The sequence below is a fragment of the Coregonus lavaretus genome (genome assembly GCF_964263955.1).
Source record: "Coregonus lavaretus genome assembly, chromosome: 1".
Taxonomy (NCBI): domain Eukaryota; kingdom Metazoa; phylum Chordata; class Actinopteri; order Salmoniformes; family Salmonidae; genus Coregonus; species Coregonus lavaretus.
In genome coordinates, this window is record NC_139988.1 from 68,976,612 (window position 1) to 68,997,947 (window position 21,336).

Below are 21,336 nucleotides of genomic sequence, written 5' to 3' on the forward strand. Positions count from 1 at the left end.
AGGGCATTGCGTTCATCCACCTCTGGCCTGCTGGCTCCCCTTCCTCTGCGGAAGCATAGTTCCCGCTCAGCCCAGTCAAAACTGTTCGCTGCTCTGGCACCCCAATGGTGGAACAAGCTCCCTCACGACGCCAGGACAGCGGAGTCACTCACCACCTTCCGGAGACATTTGAAACCCCACCTCTTTAAGGAATACCTGGGATAGGATAAAGTAATCCTTCTACCCCCCCCCCCAAAAAAATAAATAATAAATAAAATAAAATAAATAAATTGTAAAGTGGTTATCCCACTGGTTATAGGGTGAATGCACCAATTTGTAAGTCGCTCTGGATAAGAGTGTCTGCTAAATGACGTAAATGTAATGTAAATGTAAATGTAAAAGCTGTTTCCATTTGAAGATTTTTACATATGTGTGGTTCTAAAAAGGGAGAGACAATGCAATCATGAGGATCCATTTACAAGATACTAAGAGATACATACATGCAAATCAAAAATAGACATGCAAACTATAAATAGATATCAGGATGTGTAAACATATGCCCTGATAAAAGCAAATCAACAAATGCAATAATTATACAGGCTAACACAGGGATATTCACACATCAGCAATGTAGACATATTGCCAGAGAGGGAGAGAGAACTAAGCCTAGGGTTATTAAGATGTATGGCCCTCTCTGGCCTGGCTACAGAGCTTATGAGGCAATTAGTAACTGCGCATGTGCAGGTGCACAAGAGAGGCTATACTTTTCAGAGGTAGCATGTAAACCAGTGGAGGCTGCTGAAGGGAGGACAGCTCATAATAATGGCTGGAACGGAGTGAATTAAATGGCATCAAACACATAGAAACCATGCGTTTGATGTATTTGATAACATTCCACTGATTCCGCTCTGGCCAATACCACAAGCCCGTCCTCCCCAATTAAGGTGCCACCAACCTCCTGTGATGTAAACAATATAACTATTGCTATATCACTTAATAATGAGTAGGCTAGTTGCACTCAATAAATACTCGTGTAGCAATGACTAAACAATACTAATTGGACGAGGTAGCATGCATATGGTAAATACAACCAGACAGTGCTAGCAACAACGCTTCAAACTTCTTCCTAACAAACTTTGTGGCTGGGGGTAACTAGTGAAAGAAAACCAGCCCGTCAGCACAACAATTTCTTCTTCTTGCGACAGCATGTAAACACGCACTTGCATGAAGTGTCGGAGGCGGGGCCCTGGAGTGCCTACGCATCCTGATTGGTTGGAATGGGCGGGTGAACGCCAATCAGATTGAGAGGTCCGGACTTTTTTTTTTTACATATAGGGCCTACTGTAGGTCCAACCTTGAAAATGCATATAACATAATTTGTGACGTTTTGCTGATGAATTTCCCTTGGCCTTTGTATACCTAAATACAGGCACATGTCTTCCAAATACATCTAATTTCCTCAATCAGACTTCATCAGGTTACAATTATTGTCAGTGACTTTACCATTTAACAACCTCTCGACTGTGATTGGTTTTATACTTTGATTGACTCCAAAAAAATCACACTCTGATTGGCACAGAGTATTTCCACAAACCGAAAACTTCCTGTTTGCCTGCAAGTTGACCAAACTCGTATTTTATTTAACGGACGCATATAACGCTTTTGCTTGAGTTGACTGTGATCAAAATGAGATTTAAATATATTTATAGCCTTGCTTTACTTGTAGTAGTCTCTCATTTATCAGCACATTGCGAGTTTCAGACTCTAGCGCATTTAAAACCGCAAGCCAACGACAAGACTCAGGGAAGAGCTGTAGTGGAACTTCTGAGGCGTCTACTTGGAAATAGATCTCGTGAGTTCATAGTGTTAGTCAACAGAACATTATCCAATGATAGTTTGGAAGTATGTGAGCTCCGGTCGGCGAAAAACAATAAAATCATAGCCACAGGCAGCACTGGGGTGGCTGTCGCCTCTGGGATTTACAATTACTTAAAATACTTCTGTAATTGTCACGTATCGTGGTCAGGTAATCAACTAAACATTCCTCGCCCTTTGCCGCAACTCACAGGCGTACTGCGCATCAGCACCCAACACAGGTAAGTGAACGAAACTTTATGTGGAGATAGTACAGTCCTCACAGGATGAAATAGGGCAATCTGGGCTCATAGACTAGACGTAACATAGTAAACGTAAATACGTGACAAAATTAGTAAGATATGTTATGTTTGGTATGGTTACATAAGACAGATGGTTACTTAAGGTTATGGTTACTAACCCAAAAGTTGCAAGTTCGAAACTCATCATGGGCAATTTTAGCTAATTAGCAACTTTTCAACTACTTACTACTTTTGAGCTACTTTGCAACTACTTAGCATGTTAGCTAACCCTTCCCCTAACCCCAACCTTAACGCTTTAACCTAACTCCTAAACATAACCCTAACCTAACTGTTAGCCAGCTAGCAAATGTTAGCCACCTAGCTAGAATTCATATCATACATTTGCAAACTCAAAACATATTGTACATTCTGAAATGTGTGACATATTGTACATTTAGCAAATTTGTAACATATAATACGAATTGTCATTTGTAACATATCATATGAAGTGGGTGATGGACATCCACAAATTATTACATACCATACGAAACATTACAAATCATACTAAATGGAGTCTGGATTTACGTACATGTATGCAGGATGTAACTATGTATGCAGAACTCAATGGCATGTTGTGCATTATCAATATCATTTGCATCTTACACACATTTTTCGAGTTTAACTAATTCAAATATCTCAAATAGGGCCTGTCTTTTATTGAATGGTTGGGATTATCAATTTAGGTTTAGAAGCTTTTAAAAAGCAGCTCAGGTGTGAAAATCTAGTTCCATCACAAATATGAGAACGCTATGCAGTGCATACATACAGCCTTTAGAACCCTTGGCTTGTTACGATCTCCTAGTGAGATCCTTATTGGAGCAGTGAGCAAGTTACCTCATTCATAGACGCTAACTATCTTTACCGCCTATTGATGAATGTATCTTCTTCCCGGGGGGACTTTTGTTAAGAGCCCAGACGCTCAGTCTGAAGGTGAACACACATCGCTTGTAGTACGGTTTTTGGAAACATAAGGAACATGGCATATGAGACACCTGTCTGATTCACGCCTGTCTCAGTGGACTAATCCATTGCATAGGCCACGGGGGTGGCTCACCAGTAGTACATTTACCGTTAATTCCCATAATTTCTCATGTGTTTGTTTACGGTCATTTCTGTTAATGCATTCAGTATATTATTATTAGTCTTTTACCGTTCTCATTTTCGAAGTGGACACGTTGTTTGCACAATCTAAGCTACACTTGTGAGGAACAGGTTTTGGTTTATTTCATTCCGTTTAGGAGTTGTCAGTTTATTCATTGTTGAATTTGTAGCGCTCCTGTCAATGTTGAGTAAGGACGCGCACCTGATTTATACATAGAAGTAGGCACGGGCTACCTGGCCTGCGTGCAAATGTAGGCCTATAAATGTGCCCATTTGGGGATCTGATAGTATTTCTGATTGTCTTAACTCACCACCAGTGTGGAACGTTTTTCTTCACCTCAAACAGCAAGTCAGTTTTTACATCCATTGAGAATGACAATAGTTCCTCAACGTAGCCTATTTGAAAAATATTTGCAGCTCTCTTTTGATAACTCAGCATGAAGGGGGGGAAAATGTCATGCTCTGATCTGGTGGAAACGTCATAAAATAGGCATACCTGATTTACTTCTTATCCCTTGTGCAAATAGCCTACAGCTGTGTCTGTCGCAGGAAACTCTGAGGGCCCAGAATATTTTATACAATGTTGCAAGTTTGCTAGCTCAAGCTTCAGGCCTGACCCATCTTAATAGTTGATACAATATTTCAAGTTCCTTACAGACAGGCCATGCGTAGCCAATGTGATTTATAGGATATTTATTTTCATCAGGATATTTTCTACCTGCAAGCTGCAGTGTTTTTATTTGTTGGCTCTATGTAGGCTATTTTTACATAGTTGGCAATGGCAATAGAAGTTAATTTTAGAATTTTGAGATACGAAGACTTTAATATAAATGAAATGAAACTATTCCACGAAAATATGCAGATAAAACTCATAACTGGCATGCAGATCGGTAGAAATTGTAAGATAAACCGACCCCTGGTGTAGCCTATTTGGAGCGTAACAGCAGGAGCATAACAGCAGAATCTGCAAAGGCCAACAGTTTTTTTTATTTTTGTTTTGGCTATCTTGATCTCTGGCTCCCTCCAGTCATTTGTGTCTTAATTATTTAATTACAGTGTGCTTAAAGCATCAGACAAGCTCAGTAGCCTACATATAGTTGATTTTATTATTAAAACACATAGGGTGTGTCTATATAGGGAGAAATACACATTTTTAAATTTTGACCGATCGGTCGAAAGAACAGATTACTCGAGGTTGACAAACTTTTTATCAGTCCGGGACAGCCCTAAAGGGAAGTCTGTTTGGATTTGGTTTCACTCCAATCACAAGCAAAACTTCATTTACAGAAAAAATTGAATTGTTGCATCTCGTTGTGTTGTCCTCCTGTGGCTAGCAAGCTAGATAAAATCGTCCCTTTCCTAAATTAGCCATGGATGGAGATAGGGATTTGGACTTGTGGTTTTACTTAATTCTCCATACTGCCCAATGATTATAATGGCGATTCTAATCCAACCATACATTCATACACATTGTGCCCATGGCCTGAGAGCATGGAAGTTCAATATGTAGTAGGCTAATGTTAACTAGCTGGCCTGGTGCATCGTTGCCCATGAAAGGAAGTTAGGCTAGCGAGCAAGCATTTTAGCCAGGTAACCTAGGACAACAAAATCTAAACGTGTATTCTGAATGACAGTCATGAAAGAGAGGAGGATGGCATTGGCGTATCTGAGTGTAACATGTTTTTTTTTTACTTGCACGCACACAAACAGAAATCAGTACCATGGACACCTACATCATATTTAGCTTACGTTGACTGGACTAAATTGTTTTTGGTATCTTAGTTGTCACTGTAGTAGACTAGGCATAAGGTGATGTTGAAAGATTGAAGTTGAAATGGTGCTGGAATAGTGGAGGCAGCTCCTGTTTTCTTTGCGACTTGCGGTAACTCTGTGGTTCTAAATCAATAGTTGTTTAGTAGTCCGAAAAATGTCTGAAACATTAACTTGCTTGACCATTCTGTAGTAGGTCATGTAACTGTTTGTTTGTGGACTTCACCAGACAGATGTTGCTCTCCGGTTTTGTGATGAAACAAAGGTGTGGTTAAATGTATTCTGCCGCTGTGTCTTCTTATTGTCTCGGCCTAAGGCCTATATATCACGGTGGCAAGGGATATGAACTAACAGGTAATAGAGCAAACAACGCAATTATCACAACACAAGTTGTAATATGGCTTTTTTTTTCCTGGCTTGGCTTCCTCCGTGATTTTACCAATGCACCGCTACAGACTGAGAGGATAGTGTAACGACCCCTGCCTACGTAGGCTCGTTACAATCTAGGCTCGTTCATTAAATCGGCAGACAATAGCGGTGAACGTGGGAAAAATATACATCACACATTCCCGTTTGACCCTGCATGTGAAATATGTGTGTACTCTCTCTCGGAGTGTCAGCGTTTGCATATGACCAGTTCAGTGTTTTGGCTCTCTTCTGCGAAAATCAGGTGGGGGGGTGAAGAACAGAGCATTGTAACAATTGAGTTTTCCTTGTTTACCGTGAGGGCTGGGGACATTTGTGCTGTGGCCGGACCCTTTAAAGCGAAAATCAGTGGGGTGTGAAGAACGGAGCATTGTTACAATCGAGTTTTCCTTGTTTACCGTGAGGGCTGTGGACATTTGTACCCTTTAATTATCCATAGTGCATTAGTCGCACCTCAGCTAACCGCAGCTATGTCATCATGCACACAGTGGTTGGATTGTAAAGTGCATGGCAAGCATGGGGCAGTTTTTCCTATGACTCGACATCACCAGTGAAGTGTAGGTCAATTATGATTTGGCTGAGATCAGATGATGTTGAGCATGAGCTTGCTCCCGGCTGAAGCTTTCATCCAATGAGTCTACAGGATCTGTATTACTAACGCTGGTGTCAAGTTCAGCAGCAAGATTAGTCTGTAGAACATACACTAGTCAGTGATTAGCCAACATTTTACTACTTTGTCCCAATCAATACGCACTAAAGCAAGGTACTATGTATACCCACCCCCCTCGTGTCAATAGATCATGCATACTAACCTTCACACACAATACCCACCCCCAACAGGCACCAGTCAGTCACCCACACATCTCCTTACTAGTAACTCTGCTTTTCTCCAATTTAGACTTTAAGCTTTGCATAAACAATAAACTAAGCCTCCATAATACAGAGAACTACAGTAGACGTTGTAGCCTACTAATAACACACCAACTATTACCACAAGACACAAACCATGTTTATGCCTAGCTCAGTATACAGTGCATTCAGAAAGTATTCAGACCCCTTCACTTTTTCCACATTTTGTTACGTTACAGCCTTATTCTAAAATTGATTAAATCGTTTTTTTCCCCTCATCAATCTACACACAATACCCCATAATGATGAAGCAAAACACGTTTTTACAAATGTTTACAAATGTATTAAAAATAAAAAACTGAAATCACATTTGCATAAGTATTCAGACGCTTTACTCAGTACTTTGTTGAAGCACCTTTGGCAGCGATTACAGCCTTGAGTCTTCTTGGGTATGACGCTACAAGCTTGGCACACCTGTATTTGGGGAGTTTCTCCCATTCTTCTCTGCAGATTCTCTCAAGCTCTGTCAGGTTGGATGGGGAGCGTTGCTGCGCAACTACTTTCAGGTCTCTCCAGATATGCTAGAGCAGGTTCAAGTCCGGGCTCTGGCTGGGCCACTCAAGGACATTCAGAGACTTGTCCTGAAGCCACTCCTGCGTTGTCTTGGCTGTGTGCTTAGTGTCGTTGTCCTGTTGGAAGGTGAACCTTTGCCCCAGTCTAAGGTCCTGAGCACGCTGGAGCAGGTTTTCATCAAGGATCTCTCTGTACTTTGGTATTATGGTCTCCCGAGTGGCGCAGTGGTCTAAGGCACTGCATCGCAGTGCTAGCTGTGCCACTAGAGATCCTGGTTCGAATCCAGGCTTATTTTTTATTTTTGTTTGGACATTATTTTTAAACTGGCCCCCCGTGGGAATCGAACCCACACACAATTGGCCCAGCGTCGTCCAGGGTAGGGGAGGGAATGGCCGGCAGGGATGTAGCTTAGTTGGTAGAGCATGGCGTTTGCAACGGCAGGGTTGTGGGTTCGATTCCCACGGGGGGCCAGTATAAAAATTATGTCCAAATAAAAAAATTATAATAAACATTGTATGCACTCACTAACTGTAAGTCGCTCTGGATAAGAGCGTCTGCTAAATGACTAAAATGTAAATGTACTTTGCTCCGTTCATCTTTGCCTCGATCCTGACTAGTCTCCCAGTCCCTGCCACTGAAAAACATCACCACAGCATGATGCTGCCACCACCACCATACTTCACCATAGGGATGGTGCCAGGTTTCCTCCAGACGTGACGCTTGGCATTCAGGCCAAAGAGTTCAATCTTGGTTTCATCAGACCAGAGAATCTTGTTTCTCATGGTCTGAGTCCTTTAGGTGCCTTTTGGCAAACTCATGTGCCTTTTACTGAGGAGTGGCTTCCGCATGGCTACTGACCATAAAGGCCTGATTGGTGGAGTGCTGCAGAGATGGTTGTCCTTCTGGAAGGTTCTCCCATCTCCACAGAGGAACGCTGGAGCTCTGTCAGAGTGACCATCAGGTTCTTGGTCGCCTCCCTGCCAAGGCCCTTCTTCCCTGATTGCTCAGTTTGGCCGGGGGTCCAGCTCTAGGAAGAGTCTTGGTGGTTCCAAACTTCTTCCATTTAAGAATGATGGAGGCCACTGTGTTCTTGAGAACCTTCAATGCTGCAGACATTTTTTGGTACCCTTCCCTAGATCTGTGCCTCGACACAATCCTTTCTCGGAGCTATGTGGACAATTCCTTCGACCTCATGGCTTGGTTTTTGCCCTGACATGCACTGTCAACTGTGGGACTTTATATAGACAGTTGTGTGCCATTCCAAATCATGTCCAATCAATTGAATTTACCACAGGTGGACTCCAAGTTGTAGAAACATCTCAAGGATGATCAATGGAAACAGGATGCACCTGAGCTCAATTTCGAGTCTCATAGCAAAGGGTCTGAATACTTATGTAAATAAGGTATTTCTGTTTTTTCTTTGTAATACATTTGGAAAAATATCTAAACCTGTTTTTCGGTTTGTGATTATGGGGTATTGTGTGTAGATTGATGATTTTTAAAATGTATTTAATCAATTTTAGAATAAGGTTGTAACGTAACAAAATGAGTATTTATTTGCTCATCATGGAGTCAAGGAAAGATTTAGCAAAGGTGACTTGCACTAGTTCCTGTTGCTGAGCTTGATGTTGATGCCACCTCAGATGTTGGCGGGATCGGACTGTAGATAGAACACACAGGCCAGTCAAGTTAGCTAGCCAACTAACTACTGCAGAGGCTAGTTAGATACGGTCCGGTAGTCTGTAGCTAACCTAATTTAACGCAGCTAACATTAGCTTGCTAAGTTACAAATCACATCGCCAGATAGCAGCTGGCTAATTACATAGATTTGCTTTGGAATGTCTACCCAGCGTATTATGAAAGCTAGCTAGAATTTGGTTTAGATAAACAAATGTAGTTCTTTAGCTAGCTAAGTTAGCTACGTTACCTCTGCTCGACCTCTTAGTAAGAGAACCAATGAAATGTTACCCCAGCAGCCTCTGCTTGCTTGTAGTTTGCACATCTAGGTACTGAGCACCACACCATGACTAAACTTGACAGTTGTTGTCAACACAAAAATAAATAGACCATCAGCTTGCGAATAACTATGAACGAGTGGTCGGTCCAGTGAGTAACGTTAGCTATGTGTTGACACCCATTCTCAACTGGATCCACCTCGGCAGGGGTGGTACTACGTTCTGAAATCGCTGTAAAATTCTGGATATTGGGGTTTGCTTACAAACAGGAAATGCAGATGGCCTGTTTCTAGTGGTGAGATGCAGAAATGCTCGCATTTGCATGTAGTGAGGAAATTCTTTGGCACATTGCCCATTTTAATATGTTATTAACATAAAATAGCCTGTGAAAGAGCAGCGGTGAAATTTCCCTTCAGCATTACCTTTTTAATGAGGCTTGACACTGTTGTCTACCAGTGCTTTTTGAGCCGGTGTGATTTAGCCTCGGCACTCATGATGATTTTAAACTGGTAAGGATGCGTTTTTGATTTGTATTTAGCCACTAGCCCATCCGTAATAGCGCCACTAGCTATCCAGCTTACGCCATTACTTTTTCCCCCATCTTCAAGTTCAGACTGTGCGCGATGTGATTCATTCCACTTTGAACTTGATATTGGCAATATGTCTTGAAATTAATTTACAGATTGTGGTATGTTTGGCTTTTTATGCCAATTTTGTCTAACCACGGTGGGATAATGTAAATGTGGCTTTGATTGGATAGTAGCCAGGAGCTTAAACTGTCGGATATTTGTGAGATTTGTTTGACAGTTTGCGCGAACAAATACATTTGTTTATGGACTTTAAGAATTGTTTTGCTTCTGGGAGCTCGCGATCGACCTGTTGTAGACCCCTGATGTAATGACTAACAGGCCTCCTACACTGGACACGTAACTTTTGCCAAGCTTGAGATGCTCCTATTCATTTAAATGAAACCTGGACGTAAGCAGCATTCTATTTTCCATAATTCGACACGCGGCTCACGCACAATAATTGATCAAGTGGCTTGCGCTCTGCTGACGCCGGAAAAACGTTATGGGTCCAGTGTAGCAGCTAAACCAATGTTTTCCCCGACGCCCCAGTGTAGCTCCCTGGTAATGTCTTTCTCTTGTTTCCAGATTCAGGTACTATCAGAACGTATGCACTCAGAGTTACTCCACAGTGTGGTGGGACTGGCCACGATGGCAGAGAGAGATCGACTGGATGGCACTCAATGGCATCAATCTGCCTTTGGCATTTACTGGACAAGAGGCCTTGTGGCAAGAGGTAACGAGATCCCATACTGTGTGGTGTGTGTGTGTGTGTGTGTGTGTGCTGAGGTGGAGCAAACTGGAGTGCGTATTACAACTAATTTCCTACTAAGAGGTGTGGGTAATGCCAGGTAAAAGTGCAAAGTAATTTTTTGCTAACTTTTTCCTATTTAAACTCATATTTTGTCCTAAAACTGTATTGTATTTTAGACCAGTGTTCAAAATGGCAACTCTGACATCTAGCTGTTTTTGATGGATTAGGTGTACCTCTCACTGGGGCTGAACCAGACTGAAATTGACCACTTCTTCACCGGCCCCGCCTTCCTAGCTTGGAACCGTATGGGGAACCTGTTCCAGTGGGGCGGACCCCTACCACAGTCCTGGCATGTGAAGCAGCTCTACCTCCAAGTACTAGCATTTTGATTGGTCTACATACAAACATGGGTTCCCCCCTGCATTTGGAATAATAATGATATACACTACCAGTCAAAATATTGGAAACACCTACTCATCAAGGGTTTTTCTTTATTTGTACTATTTCCTACATTGTAGAATAATAGTGAAGACATCAACACTATGAAATAACACATATGGAATCATGTAGTAACCAAAAAAGTGTTAAAAAAATGTATATATTTTATATTTGAGATTATTCAAAGTAGCCACCCTTTGCCTTGATGACAGATTTGCACACTCTTGGCATTCTCTCAATCAGCTTCATGAGGAATGCTTTTCCAACATTCTTGAGATGGTGCGGTCCAACTCATCCCAAACCATCTCAATTGGGTTGAGGTCAGGTGATTGTGGAGGCCAGGTCATCTGATGCAGCACTCCATCACTCTCATTGGTCAAATACCCCTTACACAGCCTGGAGGTGTGTTTTGGGTCATTGTCCTGTTGAGAAACAAATGATAGTCCCACTAAGCGCAAACAAGATGGGATGGCGTATCGCTGCAGAATGCTGTGGTAGCCATGCTGGTTAAGTGTGCCTTGCATTCTAAATAAATGACAGTGTCACCAGCAAAGCACCATCACACCTCCTCCTCCATGCTTCACGGTGGGAACGACACATGCGGAGATCATCCGTTCACTTACTCTGCGTCTCACAAAGACACGGCGGTTGGAACCAAAAATCTCAAATTTGGACTCATCAGACCAAAGGACAGATTTCCACCAGTCTAATGTCCATTGCTTATGTTTCTTGGCCCAAGCAAGTCTCTTCTTATTATTGGTGTCCTTTAGTAGTGGTTTCTTTGTAGCAATTCGACCATGAAGGCCTGATTCACACACTCCTCTGAACAGTTGATGTTGAGATGTGTCTGTTACTTGAACTCTGTGAAGCATTTATTTGGGCTGCAATTTCTGAGGCTGGTAACTCTAATGAACGTATCCTCTGCAGCAGAGGTAACTCTGGGTCTTCCTTTCCTGTGGCGGTCCTCATGAGAGCCAGTTTCATCATAGCGCTTGATGGTTTTTGCGACTGCACTTGAAGAAACATTCCAAGTTCTTGAAATTTTCTGGATTGACTGACCTTCATGTCTTAAAGTAATGATGGACTGTTGTTTCTCTTTGCTTATTTGAGCTGTTCTTGCCATAATATAGACTTGGTCTTTTACCAAATAGGGCTATCTTCTATATACCACCCCTACCTTGTTACAACACAACTGATTGGCTCAAACGCATTAAGATTGGCTCAAACGCATCCTGTCTCAGCCTCCAGTATTTATGCTGCAGTAGTTTATGTGTCGGGGGGCTGGGGTTAGTTGGTTATACCTGGAGTACTTCTCCTGTCTTATCCATGTCCTGTGTGAATTTAAGTATGCTCTCTCTAATTCTCTCGTTCTCTCTTTCTCTCTGAGAACCTGAGCCCTAGGACCATACGTCAGGACTACCGGGCATGATGACACCTTGCTGTCCCCAGTCCGCCTGGCCTTGCTGCTATTCCAGTTTCAACTGTTCTGCCTGCGGCTACGAAACCCCTACCTGTCCCAGACCTGCTGTTTTCAACTCTTAATGATCGGCTATGAAAAGCCAACTGAGAGACCTGAGCCCTAGGACCATACGTCGGGACTACCGGCCGTGGTGACTCCTTGCTGTCCCCAGTCCGCCTGGCCTTGCTGCTATTCCAGTTTAAACTGTTCTGCCTGCGGTTATGGAACCCCTACCTGTCCCAGACCTGCTGTTTTCAAACTCTTAATGATCGGCTATGAAAAGCCAACTGAGATTTATTCCTGATTATTATTTGACCATGCTTGTCACTTATGAAAATTTTTGAACATCTTGGCATGGTTCTGTTATAATCTCCACCCGGCACAGCCAGAAGAGGACTGGCCACCCCTCATAGCCTGGTTCCTCTCTAGGTTTCTTCCTAGGTTTTCGCCTTTCTAGGGAGTTTTTCCTAGCCACCGTGCTTCTACACCTGCATTACTAGCTGTTTGGGGTTTTAGGCTGGGTTTCTGTACAGCACTTCGAGATATTAGCTGATGTAAGAAGGGCTATATAAAATAAAATTGATTGATTGAAGAAGGAAAGAAATTCCACAAAATAACTTTTTAACAAGTTGCACCTGTTAGTTGAAATGCATTCCAGGTGACTACCTCATGAAGCTGGTTGAGAGAATGCGAAGAGTGTGCAAAGCTGTCATCAAGGCAAAGGGTGGCTATTTGAAGAATCTCAAATATAAAATATATTTTGATTTGTTTAACACTTTTCTGGTTACTACATGATTCCATACGTGTTAGTTTTGATATCTTCACTATTATTCTACAATGTAGAAAATAGTAAAAATAAAGAAAAACCCTTGAATGAGTAGGTGTGTCCAAACTTTGACTGGTACAATATGTAATATATTTCTTCTGCACTGCAGTTCAAGATTTTAGACCGAATGAGATCCTTTGGAATGCTGCCTGTCCTGCCGGCTTTCTCTGGGATTGTGCCTCAGGGCATCGCCAGGTATGACTGCTGATTCAAAACTGTTTTCCTCAATCCTTGGCTTCCGTTATATATTTGTTGTTGTTGGAATACCAAATAAATTGCCTTTTTGCGGTATTTGAATCAGTTAAGATCAATGTGCTCGGCAACAATGTTTTCCTGGATTGTTCAGTCCTTGTTTGTTCCATTTCCTAGGCTCTTTCCGAAAGCCAACGTGACCAAACTGGCGCCCTGGAGCCATTTCAACTGCAGCTACTCCTGCGCCTACACCCTGGACCCCCGTGACCCCCTCTTCCATTCGATCGGCTCCCTGTTCCTGTCTCAGCTGGTCAAGCAGTTTGGCACAGACCACATCTACAACACAGACACCTTCAACGAGATGACGCCGACCTCCTCGGACCCCACCTACTTGTCCGCGGTCAGCCGCGCCGTCTTCGCCACAATGACCTCAGGTGAGACGTGCACGCCGAACGACGCAAAAACTGCAGTCTGTTCATTAGCGGACACTAGCTTTGTTTGCCGCTAACGTGTTAGTAGTTTTTCTCTCCCGGGAATGCCGGCCACGTCAGTGAGCGGGCTGTTCAAATGGCAGTATACATTGGGTTGTAATTAATGTAATTGTCCTAGTTTCATAACCCCAGGCTGACCGGCCATAGTGCCACCGGTGGGGGTTGTACACAGACCCCTTGCCCATAAAAAGAGCTCTGCCTTTCTTCTCCCTCACCCCAAAATCTGTTTTTGTCTCCAGTGGATCCCCGGGCCATTTGGCTGATGCAGGGCTGGCTCTTTGTGTATGACACAGCATTCTGGAAGCCTGCCCAGATTCAGGCCCTTCTGCACGGAGTTCCCATCGGTCGGATGATCGTGCTGGACTTGTTTGCAGAGTCCACGCCGGCGTTCTCCTTAACCAAGTCTTTCTACGGCCAGCCCTTCATATGGTGCATGCTTCACAACTTTGGCGGCAACAGCGGGCTCTTTGGCACGGTGGAGAGCATCAACTCTGGGCCGTTCGATGCACTCGCCTTCCCCAACTCCACCCTGGTTGGGCTCGGGCTGGCGCCGGAGGGCATTGAGCAGAACCCTGTGGTGTACGAGCTGATGAGCGAGTTGGCGTGGCGCAAAGAGCCAGTCAACCTGGCCAAGTGGGTGTCGCTGTATGCGGTTCGCCGCTACGGCAGCACCCACGAGAACCTGACAGCCGCTTGGAGACTGCTTTTTGCTAGCATTTACAATTGCACCGTGCCCCACTACAAGAACCACAACCACAGTCCGCTGGTGCACCGGCCCTCGCTGCACATGAACACGGAGGTGTGGTACCAGCGGGCCGACCTGTACGAGGCCTGGAGGCTGTTGTACCAGGCGGCCTGGCCTCTCATGGCCCGGGAGACGTTCCGCTACGACCTGGTGGACGTCACCCGGCAGGTTCTGCAGCTTCTCACCACCGACTACTACCGCGAGATCCGGGATGCCTTCCAGGCCCAGAAGCTTCCTGAACTCCTTACGGCGGGTGGTGTGCTGGTGTACGACCTCCTCCCCGAGCTGGAGCGCCTGCTGTCCAGCAACAGCCACTTCCTGCTGGGGACGTGGTTGGATCGGGCACACTCCCTGGCCCTGGATGAGGCGGAGGCTCGGCTGTACGACATGAATGCCCGGAACCAGATCACCCTGTGGGGGCCCGAGGGCAACATTCTGGACTATGCCAGCAAGGAGTGGGGCGGCCTGATGGAAGACTACTACTCCCAGCGATGGAGCCTGTTTGTTAACACCCTGGTGGAGTGCCTGGAGAGAGGCCGACCCTTCAGGCAAGACGCTTTCAACCAGGCCGTCTTCCAGGTGGAGAAGGGCTTTGTTTTCAACAAGCGGAAGTACCCCTCCAAACCGCAGGGGGACACCTACGGCATAGTCAGCAGAATCTTCCTCAAGTATTATCCACATGCTTTGAAGAGACTAAAGTGAGCCTGTCGGTAATCTGCCGAAAGACTATCTCCTTTCACAGCGAGAAGAATGTCTCCCCCCCTATCACTTTGCTGTAGAATGCACTCGGAGGCTCAAAATACCCTTTTTGTTTTGTAAATAATTATATTGTGGATTGTTGAGATTACTAGAGCAGCATACAAATGTACATATTGAAGATGAAACATCCAAACAAATGTTGTTAAATGTGTAAGGAAAAAGAACAATAACCTATGATGACATTAAAGAGAGAGATCAGCAAAATTACATATTTTGATATTTGTTTTCTTACCTTAGAAGCAGTCTATGGACAAGGAGAGACTGCAACTGTTTTGTTAAACTACCATTGCCAACAAATGGTCAAATTTGCATTTTCAGAGCAAAAACGAATGTAAGTCAATCATCCTCATTTAGCATGTTTTAAATGTAATGACCAAATGATCTCTTAAATGGATTGTGTTGCTTAATTGCTTACCAATTACTTGGTTTAAACAAAAAAAGGGAGATGATTTGGGCATGAAATTAGGCTGCTTTCAAGGTAAGGAAACTAATATTTAAATATTTTAAGTAAGTAGCCTTGCTTGAGCCTTGGCATGCATTTCACTGAACTATCCCTTGGCCCAGTGCAGCCGTATTTGGCTCAATATCAAATAATTTCTGGGTAACAATTAAGTTGATTGCAGTTTACCATTAACATAAAATATATATATATTAGCTTTTCAGCACAACTATTTCTCAAGCGAGCATTTTGCTAGGACTGTCTGGGAGCGGGGAAGGGGTCCAGAGCGGTGCATTAATCACAGTTAGGATTGTGGAAAGAGGCAGAGGCATAATGGGAGGGATATGTAACCTGAAAACTAGCTGTTATTTTCAGAGGTCCCTTTATTAATCGGTCAAATATCTTATTTCGCCTCCATGCTATGAGATGAGAAAAAACACGAGGCGAGCCACAACCCATACAAAACCTGCTGAATAGAAGGTCCTGGGTTGTATTTTCAACCAGCAACTATCGGGAAATAACACTTTTTCACACTTTTTTATAGTGTTCGTTTCATTAGCCGTTGTACAAAAATCATACAAAACACAGGAAAATCGGAACTTTGACTGCACTGGGCCGTTAACTTAATTACTATAACCAGCATAGATTATTATGACTTACTTGCGCCATTAATTTATACATTGAGTGTACAAAACATTAGGAACACCTGCTCTTTCCATGACACAGACAGGCCAGGTGAATCCAGGTGAAAGCTATGATCCCTTATTGATGTCACTTGTTAAATCCACTTCAATCAGTGTAGATGAAGGGGAGGAGAATGGTTAAAATTAGTTTTTTTAAGACAATTGAGACATTGATTGTGTATGTGTGACATTCAAAGGGTGAATGGGATAGGCAAAAGATTGAAGTGCCTTTGAACGGGGTATGGTAGTAGGTGCCAGGCGCAACGGTTGGAGTGTGTCACAAACTGCAACGCTGCTAGGTTTTTCATGCTCAACAGTTTCCTGTGTGTATCAAGAGTGGTCCACCACCCAAAGGACATCCAGCCAATTTGACACAACTGTGGGAAGCATTGGAGTCAACATGGGCCAGCATCCCTGTGGAACGCTTTTGACACCTAGAGTCCATGCCCCAACGAATTGAGGCTGTTCTGTGGACAAAAGGCGGTGCAACTCAATATTAGGAAGGTGTTCTTAATGTTGTGTACACACGGGAAACTGTTGAGTGTGGAAAAACCCAGCACGGTTGCAGTTTTTGACAAACCGATGTGCCTGGCACCTACTACAATACCCCATTCACCCCCTGAATGGCACACATACACAAACCATGTCTCAAGGCTTAAAAATCCTTCTTTAACCGGTCTCCTCCCCTTCATCTAAACAGATTTTAAGTGGATTTAACAAATTACATCAATAAGGGATCATTGCTTTCACCTGGTCAGTCTGTCATGAAAAGAGCAGTGTTCTTAATGTTTTGTATACTCAGCCCAGATAATTTATTTATAAATCCCATCATTGGATGGTTCGGTAGTTGGGTTTCCCAAGGGACTCCATAGGCCAGCATAGCTGACCTAAGTTGTAAATATAGAAAAAGGGAATTGCCTGGTAATGTGAATGTGTCTTTCAAATCTTGGAATGTTCTCAAACCATTACTGTTCATGATATCGATAAGGGTACGGATTCCACATTTGGACCATTGGTGGGATGCAAAAGGCCGCTCTCCGGATCGCAAGGCTTTATTGTGAAATGTTGGGAGTATGGGCATGCCATTTTGATTCCCAGTTACATTGTTTTTCAATTTTGCGCCAAATAGAAATTGTGTGAGCAATAATGGGACCAAAGCGTAGTTTACATTGTTTAAGGGATTTACAGTATCAGTGAAGACCATGTCTTCCGGGGCAATAGCAGACACCATATTTCTCTCTATACTCAGCCAGGGGGCAGAATAATCATGTCTAAACCAATTTAAGATGTGGTGAAATGCTAGTGCCTGGAAATACAGTTGAACGTTTGGCACAGATAGTCTACGTCTTTCCCTCTTTGTACCGCAATATGCATTTTATCCTAATAGCCAGAAGGGGGAGCAATCTACTCCCAAATATTTAAAATGGGAAACTATTGGGATTCCATAAGTAGAGATGGAGTCCTCCATCGGTGCCTTGAGAGGCAGTAGGGCTGAATTGGTTAGTTTAATTTTATAGCTCTTCAAAGCGTTAGGGTGCGATTTTAAGATACATTGTCTAGAAGTAGGTTTGACGAATTTCCTTGGCCAGGGGTTCCATGGATAAGAATAGCAAAGGCGAAATTGGATCGCCTTGTCTGCTTCTTATATTGATTCTGAATGCAGCAGAGCAGATACTGCCTGTTTATAACTATGGTTGGAAGGATTGACATATAGTATTTTAATGATATTAATGAAATTGGAGCCTATTCCCATGTGTTCCAAGACAGAAAAGAGATATGACCATTCTAAGGAGCTGTTGTTTCTGATGAAGCATCTAAGATATGTAATAGTCGATGGTGATTATCCGAGGATAAACGCCTTTTTAACAAACCCGTTTTGGTCAGTGTGGACCAATTTGGGTAAATAAGTCTTGAGACAACAACATTTTAGAAAACAGTTTAATATCTGTGTTTATCAACGATAGGGAGCGATGGTTAGAACACTGGGTGGCATCCTTACCTTTTTTTTTATAAAAGTGAAATTAGTGCTGTATTCACATCTCTCCCAAATGAACCTTTGTGAATGGCTGTATTAATTATTTTGAGCAACAGTGGACCTAATTGATTCCCACATTTTAAAGACCTCAGGATGAATACCGTCCCAGGTGATTTGGCTTTATTCATGCTATCCAATGCCCTTTTGAGTTCATTGAGAGAGATCTGGGCTCCCAGTGAGCTGGCTTCTTCTGTTGAGAGAGGAGTTCTTCATTATTTTAGAATGGACATAGTCTGGCTTGGTGTGGATTTACAATCAGAGGTGTACAGTTCTTTATAGAAGCGGGAGAATATTTGATTAATTTGTGTTCTGATAGTAATTACCCTGTTTCAGATTCAATAGTTGCTATTATCAGCCAATTGATCATTACTGCTTAGCTTGTTGGCCAGTAAATGACTGGGACGATTACCATGGAAATAATGGTTGAGTCTTACTTGATGGATGGCAAATTCTGCTCTCTGTCTTATCTAATAAATTAAGTTCTGTTTTGACTTTGGAAAGAGTAATGGCTACCTGGTCTAAAAATAGTGTTTGTTGAGAACGCTCTAACACAGTTAACATTTTCAAACATTGGCAAACTTCAGACGGGCCTGTATATGTGCTTTCTTGAGCAGGGGGACCTTGTGGGCGCTGCAGGATTTCAGTCCTTCACGGCGTAGTGTGTTACCAATTGTTTTCTTGGTGACTATGGTCCCAGCTGCCTTGAGATCATTGACAAGATCCTCCCGTGTAGTTCTGGGCTGATTCCTCACCGTTCCCATGATCATTGCAACTCCACGAGGTGAGATCTTGCATGGAGCCCCAGGCCGAGGGAGATTGACAGTTCTTTTGTGTTTCTTCCATTTGCGAATAATCGCACCAACTGTAGTCAGCTTCTCACCAAGCTGCTTGGCGATGGTCTTGTAGCCCATTCCAGCCTTGTGTAGGTCTACAATATTGTCCTTGACATCCTTGGAGAGCTCTTTGGTCTTGGCCATGGTGGGGAGTTTGAAATCTGATTGATTGCTTCTGTGGATAGGTGTCTTTTATACAGGTAACAAGCTGATATTAGGAGCACTCCCTTTAAGAGTGTGCTCCTAATCTCAGCTTACCTGTATAAAAGACACCTGGGAGCCAGAAATCTTTCTGATTGAGAGGGGGTCAAATACTTATTTCCCTCATTCAAATGCAAATCAATTTGTAACATCATGCGTTTTTCTGGATTTTTGTTTTGTTTTTCTGGCTCTCACTGTTCAAATAAACCTACCATTAAAATTATAGACTGATCATTTCTTTGTCAGTGGGCAAACATACAAAATCAGCAGGGGATCAAATACTTTTTTCCCTCACTGTACATACATACATACATACATACATACATACATACATACATACATACATACATACATACATACATACATACATACATACATACATACATACATACATACATACATACATACATACATACATACATACAGTACCAGTCAAAAGTTTGGACACACCTACTCATTGAAGGATTTCTTGAATTGTTATTTTTTTCCCACATTGTAAAATAATAATAGTGAAGACATGACAACTATGAAATAACACATATGGAATCATGTAGTAACCAAAAAACATTTAAAACTAATCAAAATATATTTTAGGTATACAGAAGATAGCCCTATTTGGTAAAAGACCAAGTTCATTATTATGGTAAGAACAGCTCAAATAAGGAAAGAGAAACAACAGTCCATCGTTACTTTAAGACATGGTCAGTCAATACAGAACATTTCAAGAAATTTGAACGTTTCTTCAAGTGCAGTCGCAAAAACCATCAGGCGCTATGATGAAACTGGCTCCCATGAGGACCGCCACAGGAATGGAAGAACCAGAGTTACCTCTGCTGCAGAGGATAAGTTCATTAGAGTTACCAGCCTCAGAAATTGCAGCCCAAATAAATGCTTCAGAGTTCCAGTAACAGACACATCTCAACATCAACTGTTCAGAGGAGACTGTGTGAATCAGGCCTTCATGGTCGAATTGCTGCAAAGAAACCACTACTAAAAGGACACCAATAAGGAGATTTTTGGTTCCAACTGCCGTGGCTTTGTGAGATGCGATGTGGGTGACTGGATGATCTCTGCATGTGTATTTCCCACCGTAAAGCATGGAGGAGGTGGTGTTATGGTGTGGGTATGCTTTGACACTGTCATTTATTTAGAATTCAAGGCACACTTAACCAGCATGGCTACCACAGCATTCTGCAGCGATACGCCATCCCATCTGGTTTGGGCTTTGTGGGACTATCATTTGTTTTCAACAGGACAATGGCCCAACACACCTCCAGGCTGTGTAAGTGCTATTTTACCTAGAAGGAGAGTGATGGAGTGCTGCATCACATGACCTGGCCTCCACAATCCCCCGACCTCAACCCAAATGAGATGTTTTGGGATGAGTCGGACCACAGAGTGAAGGAAAAGCAGCCAACAAGTGCTCAGCATATGTGTGAATTCCTTCAAGACTGTTGGAAAAGAATTCCAGGTGAAGCTGGTTGAGAGAATGCCAGGTGTACAAAGCTGTCATCAAGGCAAAGGGTGGCTATTTGAAGAATCTCAAATATAAAACATATTTTGATTTGTTTAACACTTTTTTGATTACTACATGATTCCATATGTGTTATTTCATAGTTTTGTTGTCTTCACTATTATTCTACAATGTAGAAAATAGTAAAAATAAAGAAAAACCCAGGAATGAGTAGGTGTCCAAACTTTTGACTGGTACTGTATATCAGGATATATATTTGCGGCCATCTCAGTGAACTAATCTATTGTAGAGGCCTAGACTAAAAGCCAATGTATGCTTGATCCAACATGTGGTAGGATACTCTCATATGGAGGGTGTAATGCAATTGTTGAGCCTCCAGAGGCCTGCAGAGGCCAAATCGAGCTCTCTACCTCATCGCCATGCGCCTCCCCAAATTCTGCCCAGATCCACAATTCACTTCTTTCTCCAGAATGCGCTCTCTCCCACCAATTTGTGCACATTCCTTGTTTCATAACTTCATTTTGTGAATAGTTTGCGTTTTGATTGTTAGTGTATATCAATTCCCCATTACATATATCACCAGTAGTACATTTACCGTTAATTCCTAGAATTTCTAATCTACAATGTTTGTT

General features: G+C 42.8%; 1 protein-coding gene across 1 annotated transcript; it reads left to right on the forward strand.

Annotated features, from left to right (window-relative positions):
• Positions 1–1,569: 1,569 nt before the first annotated feature.
• naglu (N-acetylglucosaminidase, alpha) lies at positions 1,570–19,453 on the forward strand. Its single transcript, XM_084163779.1, has 6 exons — positions 1,570–2,075; positions 9,964–10,111; positions 10,357–10,503; positions 12,962–13,047; positions 13,222–13,478; positions 13,775–19,453. The coding sequence occupies exons 1-6, from the start codon at positions 1,666–1,668 to the stop codon at positions 14,980–14,982; spliced, it is 2,256 nt and encodes a 751-aa protein (XP_084019905.1). The 5' UTR covers positions 1,570–1,665; the 3' UTR covers positions 14,983–19,453.
• Positions 19,454–21,336: the final 1,883 nt, after the last annotated feature.

Bases quoted from the DNA above. Each gene is read 5' to 3' on its own strand.
- naglu (XM_084163779.1), top strand. From the start codon at position 1,666: ATGAGATTTAAATATATTTATAGCCTTGCTTTACTTGTAGTAGTCTCT. The intron at 10,112-10,356 runs GTAACGAGATCC...TTGATGGATTAG, and splicing joins AAGAGGCCTTGTGGCAAGAG to GTGTACCTCTCACTGGGGCT. The intron at 10,504-12,961 runs GTACTAGCATTT...TCTGCACTGCAG, and splicing joins TGAAGCAGCTCTACCTCCAA to TTCAAGATTTTAGACCGAAT.